Genomic DNA, 22,662 nt, shown 5'->3' on the forward strand with positions numbered 1-22,662 from the left:
CACTGCTGTTTTCTTTTTTCAAAAAAATTATCCCACAACAGTGGGCAAAGACAGCTGCCAGCAAAGAGACTTCCTGCCATAGCAGGAGACCTGGAAGACCTAAGACATTGGCTCAGTACAGGGGAGATTTAAACTGACTCAATCCCATTGATTTCAGTGGGGTTATATGTGCCTAATCTATGGTAGTGTTACAAACTCTGGCTTGGGAAATTCCTGAAAATTTTGTGGCTAGAGCCTAGGGAGGAAAGGGCTTGGTGTGGTAAGGAGCTCCACAGGGCATAATGCCATACAGCATCTTCCAATGCAGCTATTTTCTCCAGGGACACTGCTGTCTGTCACCTATAGATCAGTTGTAATTCCAGGGGCTCTCCAGACCCTACCCAGGGGCTGGCAACCCTAGTGTTCATGAAGGGAAACAACATTGTGCTCATTTTGTTCAACAATATTAGAACCTTCTATCTACCAAAACTCTTCCCATTTTCATCTGCCTGTGATGCCCTATATTATTTAATTAATTACACAAAACTGCTTTTTTTGATTTTGTAATAAAACATACATTTCAGTATCCATAATGGCTGCTGTTTGATGGAGCATAGATCCAATTACTGCTCCAGGACAGTGGACTGAAATAAAATGGAAGTTTCCAACAACAATACTTTATGTCCAAATTCTCCAGAGAATAATTATTGTATTATTTTTTTCACAGCAGATATTATACATACTTCAAAGGACTTTAGTTTGTTTTCCTATGAACAAGAACAAATGTGATTAGACAGCAACATTTATGTTCCCACAGTTCCTTCTCCTCTTTTACTAAAAAACAGATGACAATATGTTAATAATTAAAATCACATGGGTTTCAGTTCTTCTGGCTCTTAAATAATAAGGTCGATGACTAGCATGCTTCCCTAAAGAGTCTACCGAAGGATCTGCTTCACAATAAAATAACGGTGGCCAAACTGGCTCTCTTACTTACCAGCACAATGAGCATTGCCCATAACTAATGACTATTTCTAGAGTGTAATGTTCTCTGACATTTGTCTCCAACATGCCTACTACCTTACCTAGAAACCAAGTTTGTAAAATTTGCGAATGTCTATATTGTACCATTCAAACAACAGGCAACTGGCTCTGCAGTTGTTGCCACACAGTAACTGCAAAAAGAATGTTCAATTGGTAATGGGAAAAAGAGATCATATAACTGTTTCGGCAATTGTCAAGTGAATTTTCCCTAAAAACTCATGGTGGAGACATGCACAGACTAAGATCCAAGGAAGGACTGAATATACATGGGAATCAAGGGACAATGAGAATTTAGCAAACTTAAACACAGAGCACATATACTGGTTTGACCTGTTTCAGCATATAGTGACACCCCCACCCCACCCCCGCACTCCACCAGGAGTATTGCTCACTGTATTGCTCACTGACCACTGCAAGGCAGCAATACAATGCCTACTTGGGTAGAAAAACAGTGTTCAACTTTTTCTGAATATAATGGATTTGGGATATCCTCTAGAACCTCTATTCACAAGTTACAGCAAACACACAATCTATGTTTGCATGTCCATGCACTATAATATTTGAGCAGGCTACTGTTTAGGGATACCAGCCTCCAGGTGGGACCTGGGGATGCCCCAAAATTAAAACTCATCTCCAGACTAAAGAGATCAGTTTCCCTGGAGAAAATAGATGCTTTGGAGGGTGGATTCTATGGCATTGTTTTCCACCAGGAGTTTCTCATCCTGGATCTAGCAACACTATCCTCTCATGGTGGCTAGGGCAGATCTGACAATTCTATTACTGTTACTTTCTGATAATCAACCAAGTCAAGAAGCTTTTTCCCCATCCATGAGTCACCTGCTAGTGCTTGCTGACTAAATATATATTTTGGATGTTATAGCCAATGGCTCAAACAATAAATACTACTTGACTTGACTAAACATATTGCAGATTCTCTAACCTGAACTCCCAACATTCTATCGTTCTTTATTTTTTCCTTTATGACTTCTTATACTGTAAATTTGGAATGGAAGCAATAAGGCTTAAAACTGCAGTTGATCCTTCTAGCTGTATATAACAAGGGTCTCAAACTTTTTATTTAATGAGAGCTACTTCTAAGTAATGAAAAATATTCTGAATTTCTCTTCCCTCCTCCCCAGCATGTTACCAAGTTTCGTTCTGTCCTAGAAACAAAACATCAGCTAGTACACTAGAAATGAAATCATCAGCTAAACAGCACAGAGAAAAATCCTATAAAAAGATAGTTCACAAGGTATCTGTTGTGGTCTCCTGGCATATGTCTCAATACTGTTTACTTCCAACTGCAGAACAATTAATCAAATATTCTAATGGCCCTATTGCCTTCTTTGAAAATCAGGTGGAGTATCAGAGGACACAAGGCTTTCTCTGTGGTCCCCTTCCCACTCCTATCTGTCCGGTACCTAGTTTAAACCTTTTTACAGATTCTAAATCCAAATATTCTGAAGTGTGTCTGTCAGTCATTAAGTAACTACTCACCCAAGCTTGTGCTTAGGTTCTTCCCTTTTCCACAACTTCTTAGGTAAGATTTATGATGTTATTCTATGATTTTATTGCGATATAAATATCCTTTGCAACTGGTGGCTGTGATCAGTGTTTTAATTTTTATGCTGTGCTTTTAGCCAGTTTAACTGATAATTCAGAATATTTTAGCCAGTTCAATTGATAATTTGATTGTCAGCCACCTCAAGAGCCTTGTGATAAACAGGATAACCTGATGATATGACTTGCCACTATTCCCAAATTCTAAGAAACAAAGCTGATTATAGAGAAGGGATGAGATAGATCTAGGTGCAAACTCCTCTCTGTACTGCATACTAAACTCATCTTGGTAACTACAGAGCCAAATGAGTTACTGGCAACCTCTTGAAATGTTACTGGACCTGATAGTGCCCTACCTGTCAATCACAAGATGTTGCTTGAGTGTTTATGTGTGTCACAGCAGACTTTCTCAACTGCAGTATCAAACAGCACATTCAGCAAGTTGAAGGCCAAGCCATGGCATGGGTCCAGTGCTAACTATCTGCTCCTGGAATACAAAAATTTGTAAGCTTTCTGAGCATGCAATGCATTATTCATGTCTGTCTACTTCTTCCATGGCTTGTATTATCATCTAAAGAAGAAAAAGAAAAAACAGGCTATTTGCTGCTTCCTTTTATACGCCCACCTAACATCAATTCCATCCAGAAAAAAATGATAAATTACACTAAAAAGGAACGATTATTTTATTATAGCCATTAGAGATTTGCCTCCTTTCTTAAGATTCAAAGTTTTAGCAAAAGGACTGACTTTATGCAGATGTTTCAATGGGTCCCATGTAAATCACGATCCTCATTACATCTTTTGGCAAAACACCTTTTGATGTTATTGTTAGCATGTGTTGGTAGAAGTGCCAAAATGGAGCTCTTTCCACAACACCTCCCAAAGTTAAATCTTTTGAGAGGGGGTGTACACTGATTCAACTCTGCATATACAGATTTGAACACTAAGGTAAAATTTAATATGTACTTTGCTGTTTCATGCTTATACATAGCTGATGACATCAATTTTAACTGTTAAGCAGAATAATGTATCACAAGACATCCAGCATTACCTACTACAGAGTAAATTCATCTAAATCAGGTAGAGACTGCTTTCAGCAATATATAAGAGTGGCAGGAAGGAAAGGTTTCTTTGTTCAGTGATACTTGGTCAGAGCATGCGACAGAAAATTGTTCCTTTTTTCTTGGTCAGAAAATTACTCCTCTTTTCGTTCTATAGGAAGCAGGAGAACCAGAGAAGCAGCCTCTGATCCTTCCTGCCTATGACTATTCTATGGGGCCTGGTTACCCACACAGGCAGCCAAATTAGATTAGCTATCAAATCCCTGGATGTCTTTTCATTAAATGCTTAGCAGCAATTATTAACTGGCACCAGTTTAAGGCACAGAAAGTGAAAGGCTGCTGCTAGACAGCCATCTATGTGAAAGAAATCTCATCATAGCCCCTGAATTTTCAATTATGGTGCCCCGGGAAGAAGAATTAAATAGTCAGTATTTGTCTACTAACTAGCTATACCAAAATGATTCCCAGGTTAATCCTTTTTAAGTGGTCCCAACAACACTAGACAGCTGCTTGGAGAAGCACTTAGTACCAGCTTGATTCATGTCACAGACAGACAGACAGATTTGGCTGGATCTAGCACTGGAACATGCAGAAGAATATCATTATTGTCGAAGGCTTTCATGGCCGGAATCACTGAGGTGTTGTGGAGCTTAGGCACTTTGTTCTTCTGATAGTTATCCGTGTGGCTAGCAGAATTCCCAGTAGGATCTAAAGATGCCAAGCCAGGATACAAACACTGTGAGAGAATGTTGCTGGAACAATGCCATACATTCGAAACCACACAGCAGGATCTCAAAGATGCCAGCCAGATGCAGAAAGCTGCAAAACATCAGGAGAGAATGCTGCTAGAACACGGCCATACAGCCCGGAAACCACACAGCACCCCAATATCATTATTTTCAGCACTTGCTTCTAATAAATCATGGGATCCAATCCATTGTAATGAATTTCAAGATCAGTTCAGGAAGACTGACATTCCTCATGTGGTCCTCGCACAATCTTTGTGCTGGATCCAATCTAATATTTTTTGGTTCTGGTACTCAGGAACAGCTGAAGGCAAAGCTAGCATGGAAGAAAGTCAAAACTGGAAAGACCCAGGAAGTGGCAATGCATGTCTACAGTGAAGATTGCAGCGGGCCCAGAACAAGAAGAATTGTACATAGATTAATAGCAGCAGCTGATGGACTTCAGGGTTAGAACTTATCAAACGGAACAGACAACTTGTAGAGCCCAACAAGAGGCAGGTCTCCTGGTGTGAGATGTGAGAGTCAGGGGAGATTTTTTGTGTGTTTCCTGAGAAAGCCCAGGTCAGGGGACGGAGACAGCAGGGCAAGAACAAGGTGAAATGTCAAAGCATTTAAATCATATACCATTTCTTACATTTGTTAAAAAATCATAAATAATACTATACTTGATCATATCTCTTCTTACTCGTACTTTCCTCTTTCTACAGACTAGCTGAGGTTATCAGTTCTGTTACCAGATGGCTCTTACTTTGAGATGATTGCCACAACGTTTACAGGATCTGAGGATTTTATTTTAATGTAACATAAAATATTCCCAGGAAGAAGAATTAAACATTTCTTGGATAAGAAACTTGTAAAGCATGTTATGACCGTTGAGTAACTAGCTGCCTACAGGTGGTACAGCATTCAAGAGAGTGTTTTGCAAGCTCTGTGCAGTCTGCAGTAAGCAAAGCTAATTTAGATAGTTAGTCAATGACATTTTTAGCTGTCCTTCTTCACTTATGGTTCCACCTGGCAATGAACTGCAACCTCAGCCCTTCATAAATTCCTACAGATGCCACCTATAACAGGAATTCAAGCCTACTGACAAAGCAGGAAAGCCTGCTTTTTTCAGCACAAATGCATTTTGAAAACAATTTTGCTTGCTCTTCAAAGTAGGTAATGGCAGTGGTTTACAGCAACTATTAATTGGGTCAACGGCATTCACATTTCTCACTGTGAGCAAATTATTAGCCACTTCAGAAAGCATGGTTTCTGATATATTTCTGAATCTGAGGCTCATTCCGCACATGCAGAATAATGCACTTTCAAACTGCTTTCAGTGCTCTTTGAAGCTATGCAGAATGGCAAAATCCACTTGCAAACAGTTGTGAAAGTGGTTTGAAAATGCATTATTTTGCATGTGCGGAAGGGGCCCAAGTTTTCTGAGCAACAGCAGATCCCAATTCTGCTTAAGAGCTGCCTTCTAACTATTTGTGCTTCTTACGGATTCCTGGATTTGTTTTTGGCAAAACAAGTCATCAGCATGGGTAGATCACTTCAGGGAAAAAGAAGGATAGACTCAGTGAAATGGGAGGTCATCAGGATAGGAAACAAAAGAACACATAGTAGGCAGGGCAGCAGGAAATATAAAATAACAGCATTTTACAGATGTATCTTCTAATATGTGACTCTGAAGTTATTGCCTTACTGAAAGCTGCTTGAAACAACGTATGAAGTGACAATTAAAGGTGAGCAAATAATAATTGGGGGAACATAAAGAGATGGATGAGGGAATGTTGGCATAATTACGTATAGAACAGCAAAATAAACGGAGATTTGTGATGTGTAAGTATATCTCTTGAAATAAAGGATGGGTAGGAAAAGAGGATGGTATACTGCAAAGGTGCAGTGAGAAACTGTTGGAGGGAGTCACTAAGACCAAAAAGCAAAGGGAGATCCTCTGCAAAGAAATTGGGCATGGAGTTATAAGGGGGTGGTATAAGAGTCTGTGAGAAACAGTGGCAACAGCACTGGCCAAACCTGTTGCTACAGTTACCTTTGCTACTAAATTTTGGACAACAAAAGCTCATTTCAAAGAACAATTCATGCTGCACTGATGGGGAAGCAACAATGGTATTTTACAAAGTGAGAGGTGGGGAAAGTAAACTGAAATACAAAATATTATTTTTGAAGAAAGTTTATTATCGCTGTCATAATGTATATAGCAAAAGGTCCATAACCTTATACTTACACTATAAGACAGATCTTGGGGTCCAAGAGTTTGAATGAGGAGAAGTGCAGTGCTCTGCTTTGTGGAAGGGAAAGGCTAAGATCAAGCAAATTGAGAGAAGCATACTTAAAAAAAAGGCAGCCTCCGAAAAATGAATAACTTTTCAAGGAGAGGCAAGCCTGAAGTTTGAACTGGGAAATGGAATAAAAATCCTCAGCATTAAAATTATTTTCTCAATAACTTTGGTGTCTTTTTCTTTCAAAAACAACGGTCTAAGGATTCTTCTGACATTGGCAAAGTTGCTGGGGATAAGGAGATACAGAAGAGCAAGGGGGCATGATGGGAAATAGACCTGAAAGACTCTGAGGAAGTCCAGCTATTAACAACTTTTTCTTGTTTTGTGAGAACAGCACAGCAGATGCTTCTACGACTAATTATTAACAAAAGACAAAAACAACCACAAAACAGTAAAAAGAAAAAATGTCTACAAGATTTAGGCAAAATATTTAAAGTGTAAGAAAAACAAACACTCTTTCAGTACAGATAAATTTGGCCTCCAGCACGTTCACCACATACATCAGAAAAGAGCAGCAAATGGGCTAACGCAGACAGCCTCTTGGCTGTGCCAATTCATAATATTGTAAATGCCACAAAGCTGTTTTGAAGTAATTATCACTTTAGATATGCTTACTTTTAACTAGACATGTCATGATGCCAATTTCAGTTTTTTTGTGGGGAAAAAAACTGCCAAGCAGAGCAACTAGTTCAAAACCTGCAACATCCTCGTCATGTAGTGTACAGGGACAAGGCTGCTCCTGAAAATCATCTTTAACAATGATCATTGAGACAAGCCAATCCAACACAATCAGGAGCTAACCTTATGTCTGATTGAGAGAGTTGAGCAAAGTAGGTATGCCTGGCACTCATAATCATGTCACAGTTGAAAGTATGCCTACATTTAACCAGTTAGTTGATTTAATCAGATGATGTTTTAAACAGTGGTCTGTCACAATCCACACTCTGCGCTGCATTGCATATAAGGTTTGAACTGGTTTAGATCATTTCTGATGGGCCGGTTTCTAGTGGAATTTCTATTAGAGACCAATTGACATCACTGTGGGACTTGTACGGCAGAGTTTCACAGGGCACAGTCCTATCCCCCTAACTATTCAACCTCTGTGTAAAGTCCTTAGGAGAAATCATATGTAGCTTTGGAACTGCGTAATATCAATATGTTGATAACACCAAGCACTATATCTCTCTATTAAAATATCCTGATAATGTGGTAGAGGTCTTGAATCAATGTCTGACCACTATGGTTAAATGAATAAGATAGAACCAATTGAATTGGAATCCCAATAAGACAGAAGTAATGCAAGTTAGAAAGGCTGGCATCTTCAAGGACATTTTAATTCCTGCCTTTGATGGATTTCAGCTGTCCCTTGGAAACTCAGGAAAAGAAAGTTAATGAAGCAGTAAAAAGGCCTTTCTTCCAACTTCATCAAGCCTGGAAGATGACTCCCTTATTTTAACTCAGCCTATCTAGTAATTGTATTAGTGCCACAGTAAAAAGAAGATTATTGTAATGCATTCTATGAGAGGAAAGGCAACATAGGCCCTTTACAACATTTTCAGGCTGGAAATAAAATGTTTTATCAGTGGAGTTCCGCATTATTTTTCCTCCTTTTGGTTTCAAAAACATTTCCAAGCAGCCTTTTCCCCCTTAAAAAAAAAAAGTTTTACAATGCTACTTTTGTCTGAAACATTTACGAGCTGGCTTCCCTCTCATTGCAGTCACATTTACATTTTATCTTTGCCATGGCCATTTTCCATGCCTCTGTGTAGTCGTCCAACTTTCCCCTTGGCACCATTTTTTCACGTTCCTCATCTCTCTCCTTTCCCCTTCACATCTTCATTTTCATCATATTGTGTGGTTGTTACAGAACACTGAAGCAGTGAATCAATGAAGCATCATTTCAACACAAAACCAAACTTTTTAAAAAAGTCCTCATGGCAGCCATGAAACATTCGGAGAGGTGAGTGTAAAAAAATGGTGGTAAGGAGGAGGGGGAGATCGAAAATATTCTGAAAACATTCTGACTTATGCGGAAAGAGTCATAGTATGGCCTTATTCCATGAGATCTTGGGAAGCTAACCAGTCAGTACTTTGATGGGAAGCCACCAATGAAGACTCTGCAGAGCAAGGCACTAGAAAACCATCTCTGCTTTTCTTTTGTGTTGAAAGACCCTTGCTAGGGTAGGTTGTGATTTGATGACACTTATGTAATGCAGTCTACATAGGTCTGCCCTTGAAGTCAGTCTGGAGACCCTAGATGTTTCAGAATGGTACAACTCAATTATTATTAGTAGCTAAACAGGGAATGAACATTAAACCCATTCTGCAGCACTCTGATGGTTTCTATCAGTTACCAGGTTCAGTTCAGGGTACTGACTATCATACATAAACAGCCCTGCATGATTTGGACCATCTCACCTGGAAGACAACATCTCTTCCTATGTTCTGCCATGACAGTTCATCTGTTCAGGCCATTCTGCAAGTACCACCCTGCAAATGGGCAGCATCAACAACCATCTGTACATATTCTTTCTCTGTTGTGAGTCCATACTGTGGAATGGCCTCTCTTATGAGATCAGGAAGACACCCATGATTCTTTCATTCCTATGTAAAATGCAGTTGTTCAGGAGAGCTTTTCTCAAAAAAAGTTAATACAGCTATACTATAACCAAACAGTCCCAAAAGTTACTTTATAAAGGGAAAGGAACTGCATTATGCCAGTGTGTATAAGCAATAGTATTATTTTGCTGCACACATTACCCCTTGTCATTTCATTGTTCAAACTGATGTAATACCTTTTTCTCATTATATTCTCATTCTGTATTATGCCTAATATACTAAACGCACTCAAATTTTGGTAATCCTATGCACTGATTACACTGCCTGACCCAAGAGTAATTGGCTACTAAATTATCTTACAGACACACATGCACGCACGCGCACACACACACACACACACACAGAGAGAGAGATTTAATTAAAAGCCACAATATTATTACTGACATTGATCAGTTTTATTAGTACTTTTATCTATCCTGTGGAAAAAATTTTCATGAAAACCATCAGGACTGATTGACCAACTGCATGTAATGTGAATTCTTATAATAATTAAAAAATCCTCAAGGATGTTCATAAAATGGATACACACTGAAGTTTTGATGCCAAAAAGTCTAATTTCTCCGTATAAGCTTACATTACTAGAATTCTAAGCTATTTCTCAGTTAAATCAGCACATACAGAGAGCATTACAGTGAAGGCACTGTGAATGTATAGCAGTTTTAAAAAAGAGAGAATTAAAACCAACCATTTAAGGACCTAAACTCTTAGGCCGTTTCCGCACGGCCAAAAGCAGCGACGCGATGACGTCGCAAATTGCGACGCATACGAAAAAAAGCGTTCACACAGACAGGCGGAGCTGCGGGCGTCCGCAGCCCCGCAGAAATGTGACGGTTCGCACTGAAGCGCTGCGGAAGCGGCGTCTCGCGACGTTGCGCCTGCGCACTTGCGAAGCCGTGCAGGCCTGACGTCATGCCCACGCAGCAGTGCGATGGACAACGTGACTGCCCTGATGTCCTGCCCGTCCCCCATCTGTCAGTGCCTCCCCTCCCAGCTACTGTCAGTCCCAGTGCATGGGTCTGGGAAAGGTGCTTGGCCATGCAGGGAAAGCACCAGGGACGAACGTGTGTGTGTGTGGGGGGAAAAGGTGACCCAGCTTGGCCGTCTGGCAGTCGCCATTTTGAAGACGGCTCCCTTGCGGCTGTTCGCACGAGTGCGGCGTCGATGCGTCACAGGGGGAAAAAGAGTGGTTTAAAGCGTTTTCTGAATACGGCGTCTTCGCGCCGGTTTAGCGTTTCCGCGACGGCGCGAATGCGCACCTCCGCCGCTGCGCGTGCGAACGCTCTCGCTATGGCGGTTCTTTTACCGTTTCCACGACGTCATATTTCGCCCGTGCGGAAACGGCCTTAGACTGAAAAGCGGTTAATTTTACATTCTTAGTGTTTTACAACAATCTGCACTGAGATTTCATAAGCAGCAGCCAGAAATCATTCTGTCAACAACCTTCTACAAGTGAACTGAGGGTTCATTATAATCAATTAGTGTTCATATGTATTCAGTATTCATACCAGTTTCTTCTCTGTTAGCTATGCATCCAGAAGTCTTATGGCGACCAACTACGCTCATTAAAATTCAGACACTTTTAGAAAAGGAACAGCTCATTAAAACAAAACGAGTAGCCATGCCAGTCATAATCAGGGGTCCAGTGCCACCATAGAGACTAACAGACTTTATTCCAGCATAAGCTTTTGAGACAGTGCCCACTTTATCAGATATGTGAAGTGCATTTTCATTAGGCCAATACATTTTAAATTTACAACAGAAAGGCAGGGATACGGAGGAGAAAAACATTACAAGGAGAGGATGGAGATGTAGCCAAACTGAGCTTGGTTCAAATTCAATATCAGTTAAGAGATTAACAAAAATTTTAGGACATACTCTTTTGGGAGTCAAAGCTGTCTTTACCAGATCAGACAAAGGAAGTTTTGTTTCTCAAAAACTTATATATCTTCTGAAATCCTGAAACTAATGAAAATAGGTAAAGGTGGGATTTTTAAATGTCAGATTGTCTATAAATGAGGACAAATGTAACAAAATTAACAACATTAAAATTAACAAAATTAACAATTCAGAAACCTGTGGGTGGACATTTTAATCTTAGATTAGCATTCTCTTGCTAATCTAAAGTGTGCTGTTCTCCCACAAAAGAACGTCAAAGGGAGAATCAAGTACACCACTGCTCAAATAGAATTCATTAATAAATGCAAGGCTATTTCTTTACAAGATCTCAACAAAGATTTTGGATCACTCAGTCATTATGCTAATATCTTGCACAAACCATCTATCACATATTCATTTATTCAGTTATATTGCTGTAAATTTCTCTTGAATCTTCTAATCTTACTTCTGCCTCAACTTTCCTAAATTAGATTTCATTATCAATCCTACTTTGCCTATCTAGCAACAATTGAAAGTGGTTCCTCCTGAGTGAACTGACTACTGTTTTGATTCTACTCTGTTTTAAACTGGCCTTTCCTTCTCCTTTCAGCTGTTAATGTATTCAAAATTTAATTAATGTGCAGTAAGACATGTAAAGGTGTTGTCCTAATGGAGATCCATGTCATGCACTTGTTGAAGCAAGAACTGACCTTTGCTGTAATAAATTTTGAACGTCTCTATGGTGCCACTACTAGGGTCCTCAGGATGTGGCATCACAAAGTGACATCACAGATCCATGAACTCTGCCCTTCCCGAGCATTATTCTCAAATCCATGAATTTCCCAAGCTGGAGTAGACAACCCAGACACCCCTCCTGTTTTATCTTACCTCATGAAAACAGTGCATATTTCTGTACATAGAAGTGACCAGATTAAGAGAATGGAAGGTGCTTACCTAGCATGCGAACACATTTGGCATTCAGCTCTGGACTATCAAATGAGATTTCTCCACACCTCTGGAAAGACAAAAGATGAACACACTAAATAGAAGCTCTTTCAGCAGAGGCACAGTTTTTATCTTCCCATCCTCAATTGCTTTTGTTTTTTATGTGGCTGTGACTACATACTGAGTTCCACAGTCAGGGAATTTTTGAGAAGCCAGAGTGTAAGTATGGAAACCCCTTTTAGTAAGTAAGAGATCTCTCCACTGCGGATTCCGCATGGGCCAAATACAGAGGTGTAAACACGGTGTAAACCCTTTTGCACCATTTTAAACCATTTTACACCATTTTCACACCACTGTTTTTGGCTCATGTGGAACAGCTCTTTTTCTTCCCTTGAGCACAGAACTAATCATTCCTTTATCTGGAGGAAATAAAAGAGGGAAAATCCTAGCCACCATCTCCATCTGGGCTTCAAAAAGAGAAAAACATGCCATTTGGGGTCCCATTGAGGAGAAAGGCAAGATATAAATGTGGACTGTTATGTTAATGCAAGTTGTATCATACTTGCTTATTCTTGCTTGCTTGTTTTTTTCAAAGAAGACAATTCAGTCTTCTTTGAATTCATTTGAATTCTCTAATCCAAATTACAATTTGGATTCAAAATCAAAATAAATAATGCCGTTTTTGAAAAGACTTGACTCTGAAACCCAAAAATGATCACTTAACTGTGCAGCAGCAATACTAATCTTGTTCTTTTCTGTAGCATTTAGAAATTATCATAGCACTGAAGTTCTAAGGCACTTAGACTTGGGCTAGTGAAATTTTCACCAACTGAATAGGAGAAAATGGATTTATCCCTTGAGTATGCTTTTAGGAGTCAAGGCTGTTCTCTACACCGGTGAACTCATTCAATATTTTCCAAGAATGCAATACATTTTACTCTGGTTTACCACAGGAGGAAATGGACTATACAGTACAACACTGTTTGGTTAAGAAAATCATTTTTTCCTTTCCCCATTTCACAGAATTTAACAGGCTTCTTTATTCCTACTGATTTTTCATTTAGCAGAACAGAAAATTTCCTGGGCTGAAAGATATACATTGATATTCACTGGTGCCAGAGTAGAAAGACAGCTGCTATATTTCTCTGGGCAATTACAGGGAGACTGTTCTAGAGAAAACACACATTCCTTTCATTGCCATTTAATTTTCTTTTTTAATTCACGATTACTAAAAACTAAATTTTCAGCCCCTTCCATCCAACCAGAGGCACCAAAAAGGTGCACACTAAAGCTATTATTCCTTCTAAGGGTTTGGCCTTTCTCATTTTTCTTTCTCAATTCTAGCTGTCCCCGCTCCCCAATCCACCTCTCCCCTTACACATCATGCCACCTTCTTTCATTCCTTACTCCTTATAAAGGGTCATCCTACATTCTGTATTGTGGGACAGAAGTAGGGTTTTCAGGTTGTAATTGCCCACCAATACCAGGCAACTGGAATCCCTAGTCAGAAGTACTCTAATCAGCGGCATATCTACAGAAAATGGTGTCAAGAGAGAGCTCTCAAATTGCAACTTCCCTCAAATATCTGACATCCATTTTTAAGATAACCATACAATAATACAGCTCAAAAATAAAGGAGCTCAGGGTAGAATACCCAATTCTTCCTGTCCCAGTTTGTGCCCTCACACTAATCCTTCATGGCAGAGTGGGAATTTAAAACTGGTTCTCCAAGATACTGGTCTGACCTACTTCCCTCTTCAAAATCAACAATAACAATAGCTATATCAAGAAAGGAAGGAAGGAAGGAAGGAAGGAAGGAAGGCAGGCAGGCAGACAGACAGACAGACAGACAGACAGACAGACAAGTATTTTCTTCATGGATTCACCTGTGAGCAATTTACATTTTTCCATTTGTATATAGCAACTGAAGACAACAGCTTGTTAGGACAGAATGGTATACCTGTTCAGAGGTTTGGGAGAACCAGCAAAGTATAGAAAAGAACTAGGATTTCAGAAAGCCAATACTAACACCCCCCTCCCCCAATTTAGTCAGGGAAGCTAACTGTGAAACCCTAAGAAGCATTTTTCTTAAAGAAGTTTCTTCGCAGTATTTGCCCTCAAAATTTTCTGCTTAAAAAACTGCAAAAAAATGCATTGGGAGGGGTGAAATTTCCAGTTTTTTCCCCAGGGTATAATGTTTCTAGAAAATAGATTTCATATGTTATATGGGAGGAAAACGACAGCTCTCACTTCTATGCCAGTATTTATGCAGTGGCGTATCTGCCTGGGGATAAAGGATAACACCTTTCCCTGGGCACGACAAATCTGGTCACGTGGGGGGTGCAAAATTGGCCCCACATGTGACCAGATACCTTCAGGAAGATGATGAGGCAGCGGGAAGTCCTGCTGCCTAGTCGTCTTTGGGCTCCTTCGGCCATGCCCACATTGTCATTGATGTGGGTGGGGCCAAGGAAGCCCAAACATGACATCGTTTTTGGGCTCCCTCTGCCCTGCCCACATCATGGGAGTGACAACATGGGTGGGACTGAAGGAGCCAGAAGATGATGAGCGAGCTTCTGCTTTTTCCAGGCCCTGAGTAGAGCAGGAGTCAGCCTCCAGGGACAAGGGGAAGGACCAGGGTGGGACACAGACCCTCTCACCCCCCTCCAGCCCCCTGCAGCCAGGCCTTTGCCCTCCCCAGAGCCTGGGGAGAGCAGAAGCCACTGCCAGAGACATGCTTTTAAAAGCCCAAAGGCTGGGGGCGGGGCTAGTGGCATGACCCTACCACCAAGAGGGAGGGGCTAGGGGCATGGCCCCACCCCCAGTCTCTGTGCTTTTAAAAGCACGTCTCTGGAGGCTGGCAGGGGCTTCTGCTCCACCCAGGCTCTGTGGAGGGCAGAAGGTGGGGAGCTGGGAGGGGGCATGACCCCACACCTGGGAGGAAGAGGGCTTGAGGCATGGCCCCACCCCCAGCCTCTGTGCTTTTAAAAGCATGTCTCCGGAGGCTGACAGGGGCTTCTGCTCTCCCCAGGCTCCGCCCCCAGGTGCAGGGGGGTGCCTGGAGAAGGCTTATCTCTGGGTGCCATTTCCCCTCCATATGCCTCTGTATTTATGCAATATGCAAAAACAAAAAACCCAAAACAAAACAGAATACTGCTTGATATCTCTGCTTATTTTTTTTTAATCAAAGTTGAACCTTTGACACTTATTTACAGTAACAAAACTGAATGGTCTATTTTGCAACAATACAAATAGCCCCCTCTGTTTTCTTCATAAACTAGAACAAATTGTAATCAAATTATTTAAAGCTAAACCAATTCTGTGAAAGGGAAAAAAATTAAACAGGGCTATGACAAAGGCCCCTTCCGCACGGCACAGGGAGAGTTGGTTGCAGGCAGGATAAAGTAATCCGCTCTCCTGATTCCCGTATGGAGCCCGCTGAAAAAATGTGGGTTGCTGTCATGCCTTTGCATGGTGGCGCAGGGGTTTTTTGCTCCTAACCTCCCTCGCTGCATGGGCAGGCTGGCATGGACCCTCACAGCCATGCTGCAGTCCCTGCAAGGCAGGGACCTTTAAAAAATAGGAAGTGTGGGCGAGTAAATGCTTCCTGGGGCAGCTGTTCACTTGTGAGTGGCTCTCCAGCTGTGTGGAGAGAGTGAAAAATGCAAAATCCCGTCACCACCAGAAAGCTCTCCATAGGACTTAATGAACCAAAAGGGTGGCATAAGTCCAAGGACTGGGGCCATGGCACAACTGATGCAAACCCAGGGTGAAAGCCAATTGAAGTTCTCTCCACCCTCAGGAATGCCTCTGCCATGCCCTTGTTGGTAACATGGGAGTGCTGATACCGCACTCGGTGTCGGGTCTGGCTCCCCTGGAAAGCCGCAGAGGCCTCTTACCAGTGTATTTGCCCCTATACTAGGTTAGTGCCCTGGGTAGGGTAAATCTGCTAGTGTGGGCCCACAATTCCCTTCAGCCCTGTCCACTCTGGATTGAGCTGTTAATGTCTCATGTTAACACTTACACATTGCTTCAATTCTGGTTTTTTTTTTACAACATTTCCTGTCCTGTTGATTTGCTCTGTGTGTGCAAGTGAAATGAGGGGCGGGGGGGGACTATAAATGACATGAATAAGTACATGTAATTTCAACATGTTTGCTTTTTATTGAAAAAAATTCTATATAATCTGTAAAAATTCAGTTCTAAAATTAGCTGTATCTAATGAGCAGAAAACAGGCTCAGCATTGATGGGCCAGTACCACAAGAATGGTGTCTGTAGCATCCACCTTCATTTGTAAGTTTTCTAGGTGATAACTGCACAGGAACGCTTGAAGTGGCTATAATTTGGATTTTGCATAAACATATACAACACTCAGTAAAAATCATAACTCATAAAACTATCATTTTAAATGTTCCTCTTATCTGAACAGATAGACAAACTTGAAGCAGATTAGTACAAATGTAATGATATATCTCCAGAAGCAAAATTAGAAAGTAATGCAACTTTGCCTTTATAGATCCATCATATAATTTTATTCCCTCATTCAAATGTACCTCAGACATTTAAACCAGTCTTTATTTATGGACAAACAAAAAACCCACCAACATTAAAGAAACCTCATGGAGCTACTTTTGCCATCTGGATGTAATGCAGTCCAGTGAAAGTATAACAAAGTTATGGTTTGGGTTTATAATGTTTTCTTAGTGTTTTATGTGGTATTTCACAACCCATCAGGGCCTCCTGTGTCAGTACATGAGGAAACATCCATTGCAGGATTAAATTTACTATGTAAAAAATTACATTTCGGTATCAGTATGACTGTTTTAGGGACTCATTCCTCTTTAAGTAACAGAGACTCCAGTAATTTGGGAAACAAATTAACCAGCACAATGATCAAAGAGGCAACCAGACTAACATCTAAAGCAGAGGTGGGATCCAACCAGTTCTCACCACTTCTCTAGAAGTGGTTACTAATTTTTTCTGAGTGCCGAGAAGGGGTTACTAAAGCAACCTCCCTGCCCAATAGGGACTGGAGGTGCGTGTGTGCGGCGGCGCCACTGTTTGAATCCCACCACCATAGGAACCTGTTATTAAAATTTTTGGATCCCACCACTGATCTAAAGCAATGGAGGGAAATAATTTTATATTTGGTTAATGGCAACTGGTCGATATATCCCACAAACTATCTGTATGGATCAACATTTAAATCCACAACAAACCATATATTCTCATGAAATAACAGATGAGGAACCTGTAGTAGCTGAATCCAAAACAAAATTAGGTTTGCTATTATCCTTTGATAGATTTTGAGTTCTGAGGTCTGGTGATACTTTAGAGCAATGCTTGCACAAATGAGAGGAGTAGCAGGGCAGCCAGGTGAAGTCACTTAGCAACTGAAAAGTTTTTCCACAGCTTTGGCTCTTTACTTGTTTCTCACTATGACACACCCCTATCCTTGATCTATTTCCTATCCTTGATCTTGTCAACATTGGTGAGGGCATAATTCTGGCTCCTTCTCTTCCTGAAATATGGCTCCAGTGTCACATGACTTCCTGTCTTATTCTTACAGCTCACTGTATCCTATAGAGTGCATCATAGATTTAGGAAGGTTGAAAACTACTACCTTAGAAAGCTTTATATACCTTTTCAAAATGTATTCTTACTCAAAAATATTTTATGAGATGTAGAAATGATACTTTCACTCCTGGACCTTTTCCTGTGCTATTGCCAGTGCCATGGAAAACCTCCCACATACAGTGTTACAAATAACATTTCTCCTGGAAATCCTAGTGATTTAACAATGCCTTTTCTGGACAAGAAAAATGTAACTTACTCTGACACCTGTTCTCCTTCCATAAGGGCTCACCTCAGATTCTCTTTATCAGTCCCTTATTTTTCATTGCCTTTAATATCTTCCATAAAATGAAAATAGCCATACTTGCACAATACAAGCGAATCAATATTGTTGGGATGCCATCAGGGTCCCTGGACCCTAGCTCCCATTTTCCGCTGTTACTTAGGGTGGCAGAGAAAGAGAAAAAAAATTAATGGCTGTCAGGATGACAGCATGACATCACTTCTGGGGAAAAGTTAGGAGTTACAGCAGCCATCTCTAAGAATTACTAGAAAAGTTATGATTTTACCCAAGAGTTTCCAGTGATTTTTAGAGAGGTGTGACACCACTTCTGTTTTTTTTTTCCTGGAAGGGATGTGATGTTATCGACAACAGCCTCTGCCCCCATGTGCCCATTGGCTAACCCTAGATTACATAAAAGTTTTCATCTCTCTTCTTCATTTGGGCTGGATAATACTGAGTGAGTTCAATGAAGGAAGTTTCCTGAGTGACTACAGTGGGGGAAGTTTACAAGTTTCACAGTATCTCTACATTACGGATACATGTGGTTCCTGCTTGCAAGCAAATTTAAAATTTGAAAAGAAGGGTCAGCAACCAGAAGCCAAATTCAGCTCAGTAAAATGTAGTTCATTCCCCACTTTCCCTAGAGGGAAGAAACATGTAGAATTGTTTTGCTATTGGCTTTATGGGTTGTGGGTTGAGGGACAGCTCTCTATCCTTTACTCTCTTTGAAAGCAGCTGACCAGGGCCTCACAAACACAACATTCTAACAGAGATATTTGGATATAAATCTTATTGATTCCGGTGGGACTTATTTCCAAGTAAGCACACTTAAGCATTGCAGTCTTACATTGTTGTAAACTTTCTGGAGAAGTACCATCTATATTACAATACTTTAGGGAGTCAATTAATATTTGAATTGGAAGCATGCTTATTCTAGTACAAGATTCCTTGCATACTTGTGTTTTGAAAATGGAAACTAGGGACAATTTTAAAAAGTAATTGTTTCCTTCCAGTCACTGGGGACTTCTGTTAAATCCGCCGTGTGTTCCAGGGCTCAAATGGAATAACGTAGGATGCACCAAACTTTCATAAGCTTCAGTTTTTTGTAAAAGTTGTTGGGTAAAGAGAAGGTTATGCAAGGGAAAAAAACTTCCACTCTATCATACTGTTTTCAAGCATATATGCATTGTTTCTTTCCCTTATACACTCTTGCTTCAATGCACTTTAAAAAAAACTGGGAAGAGCTTCTTTATTGCATGATTCCTGCTACTCAAAAATCACACAATGAAGATGATGGCATCATAGTTTCATGCAGCCAGATACTGCTATGTGAAAACCAGTCTAATGTCCAGTTACATTTCCCATCAGCACTGCGCCAAGAGACATATGTTCAGATCCATCTCTAGTCACATCGAGTAATTTGGGACTACTTAGGACAGCATGTTTATTCATACTGGATGTGCATCTGAATATACAGCCTACTGAAAGATGGTTGAAATTTTCTAAATTTCCAAGCTAAGAAAGAACAATCTCTGACATCAAAAGTACTCGACCAATTCTTCGATGATATGGTTGCCAGGTCTCCCTGGCCACTGGTGGTATATGGGGGGTTATGGTTGCCAGATCTTGGTTGGGAAGCTCCTGGAGATTTGGGGATGGAGCCTGGGGAGGACAGGGGCCTCAGTGGAGTACAATACTATAGAGTCCACCCTCTAAAGCAGTGGTGGCGAACTTTTGGCACTCCAGATGTTATGGACTACAATTCCCATCAGCCCCTGCCAGCATGGCCAATTGTAGTCCATAACATCTGGAGTGCCAAAGGTTCGCCACCACGGCTCTAAAGCATCCATTTTATCCAGAGGAACTGATCTCTGTAGAGATCAGCTGCAACATAGGGGATCCCTAAGTCCCACCTGAGGCTGGCATTCCTATTAGAAGGTCTCATATATAAAAGATAATTTTAGGATATTATGGTAGAGACTAATATAAGTCTGTAAGTCTGTAATATTTGTATAACTTGGTTCTCTTACAAACACAGTGGGTTGGATTTAGTAATGCACAATCAGAAATGTAGATAAATTTAGTGCAGTTCTATTTACACAAAATCTTGTGCAGCACCTGCTGCTTTCCTCCCTATATATTATAGTGCCTAGAAACTGATTGCATAAGGTCTTGCATCAATGTAAATGAGGTGAGGATACAACAGGTTGTAGTCTTTTTCTTGTATTTCCACTGTCATGAAAGCTCTAGTACAAGAAGAAATTTTGCACTGGGTCCAACTGGTTCTTTTTAAAGATAACAACTGGAAGCTATTTTAATTGATCTGAGTTAGTGTTTGTGTGCCTTTGACTGTTTTAGTAATATATTGTTTTCTACTGTTTTGCCTACTGGCAAACCTACTGGTTTGTGACGCACATGTTGCCTCTTTCGAGGAAGATGGGATGTAAATGTTTTAAGAAATAATAAAAACAACAATGTGCACATCAAAGTGTACATACATCTACCTACATCCTATCTCTAGTTAGTCAATTGTGCATAACCTGATTAGGGCAGAGGGGTGTTGTCTCGGTTGCCATGGCCATGTTTTCTGAAAAGACAGAAATGGATATGAACCACTTGCCTCCCCACTTTTCAACACTAGCTACAAATGAAGAGGAATGTAACAAAACACCCTAGAAAGGGGCCCATACAAATACCCTGGACTATGCTTGGAAATATCCAAGGCTACTCACATTTTTGTGCCAAAAACACTAAACCATTGGGTAAACTCAAGGTTCCTTTCATAATGAAGATTAATTATTTAAAAGTTCCCAGCTTTCCACTAAAAGGACTAAAGACAGCATTTTCATCACCAGAATATATCACCAAGGCTGTCTCTTCACAATGCAAATCCTCTCTGAAATGAACTCAAGACAGTTGTCCCCAGAATCCAGTAGTCTGATACATTACAAAAGTGTCTTTCAAAGTCCCAGCAGACTAAAAAAATGTCCTCACTTCACCTCATTACAAATGAAATGAAGAGCACTTAAGAGTTTTGAAACAACCTTGGGTCAGGATGCTTAAATACTAACTGGGAGGAAAAAAGCTTTTCCCCTCATAAATACATAGCAAATAAATGTTTCCCTTTCAGTTTTCCTTGCCCTAACAGTGAAAATTAGAATTTAGTGATGTAAATACATAATTACACCCACAAGCTGCACGTGTATTATTCTATATACAAAGGTGTCAAGTGAGACAGCATTAAGTGCCATTAGAACTCAGGAATTGATTCCAGGCTCTTGCAGTGGTGGTAGAGGTGAAAACATTGCCAAAGGAAAAACCATAAACACAAGAAAGACAGAGGGAGGAGAGCAGGAAGATACATAGAAATGGCACTGGAAGAGAAAGGTAAGTGTTGGTTGTAGGTGACTTTCTGCTAAAAGGTATGGAACGTTATGTACCCAGGTCTGACCCCTGGCCCAAGAGGGATGTTGTTTGCCAGGGGCAAAAATGAAAGATATTGCCAATCAGATACCCAAACTGATCAAACCTATAGATCATTACCAAATAGTGATGGTCCATGTAGGAACAAATGACCCAGCTGTGAATACCATTGAAAGCATCAAGGCTGACAAAGAAGTTTTCAGGAGGAAACGGAAGGGAATAGGGGTACAGGTGGTGTTCTCTTTGATCCTTCCTGTCAGAGGAAGAGGAATATGATGGGAACAGCAGATAATGGAGGTGGACCACTGACTTTGTCGGTGGTGCAGACAGGAGTCATTTGAATCCTGGGACCACGGGCTAGGTTTTCTGGATGACAACCTATTAGCACATGATGGATGGACTTCACTTATCAAGGTTGATCCAGTGGAATGGGGGGGATGGTGCCTAGGGCAAAATGGCACCTGGGCTGTGCCCCACCGCCCCCCCCCCCCGCTTCCCACCCACCCCACTTAGCTTAGTTCAGTCCAGCCTGCAAAGAGCAGCCAGCTGAAAAAGCAGCCTGGCTGGGCCCGACAGGCTGCTCTGGGCTTCTGTTGGGCCTGGAGGGTAGTGCAAGGGGGAGGGGTGTGGTGGTGATTTTCTGCCACCCATGTGACGCCAATGCCGTGGTATTGGTAGCTACGTGACTCACTCCCATGATCCAGGAAGTTCTTCACTTGATTAAAGAAGGAAACAAAATTGGTCTAGTCTAGTAAAACCTGTTGGAGACAAATCCACACTGACTTCCATGAATTTCCCAAGTGTCCTTCAGATGCTTGCACATTTATCCCTTTAAAATCTGTTCCAGTGTTTTCCCTGGAACAGAAGTCAAACTGACTGGTCTATAGTTTCCTGATCATCTCTCTTCCCTTCTTTGAAAATGAGGAAAATATTTGCCTTCTTCCAGTCTTGTGGCACATATTCCACCCTCCAACAGAAACTGGAAGATGATGGACGAAGGCTCTGCAAACTCTTTAGAAAGTTCTTTGAGCCCTCTTGGGTTCATACCATCTGGCATGGGGGATTTGCACTAATCCAGCACAGCCAGGTGCTTCTCAACCAAGGCCAGTTCCCAGCATTCTGCCTCCGCTGGTAGAAAGCCCAGTGCTTTTGGACATTGCAAACAGGAGATGATGACCATTCCCTCTGGCTTGACCTTCAATCTGAGCAGTTCCTTTTCCCTTTCATAGCTCATAACCCTGGTAAAACTATCCCTGTGAAGAAA

At 41.0% G+C, this 22,662-nt stretch overlaps 1 protein-coding gene across 2 annotated transcripts in view; it reads right to left on the reverse strand.

Moving 5' to 3' along the window:
- PDE7B (phosphodiesterase 7B) overlaps nt 1–22,662 on the reverse strand; it is a 179,517-nt gene that overhangs the window by 99,045 nt on the left and 57,810 nt on the right. For both annotated transcript variants that reach the window (XM_048490045.1, XM_048490038.1), the window contains one exon: nt 12,127–12,187. In XM_048490045.1, coding sequence (XP_048346002.1) covers nt 12,127–12,187 — 61 coding nt within the window. The remainder of the gene's footprint in view (nt 1–12,126; nt 12,188–22,662) is intronic.

Source organism: Sphaerodactylus townsendi, linkage group LG01 (genome assembly GCF_021028975.2).
Source record: "Sphaerodactylus townsendi isolate TG3544 linkage group LG01, MPM_Stown_v2.3, whole genome shotgun sequence".
Taxonomy (NCBI): domain Eukaryota; kingdom Metazoa; phylum Chordata; class Lepidosauria; order Squamata; family Sphaerodactylidae; genus Sphaerodactylus; species Sphaerodactylus townsendi.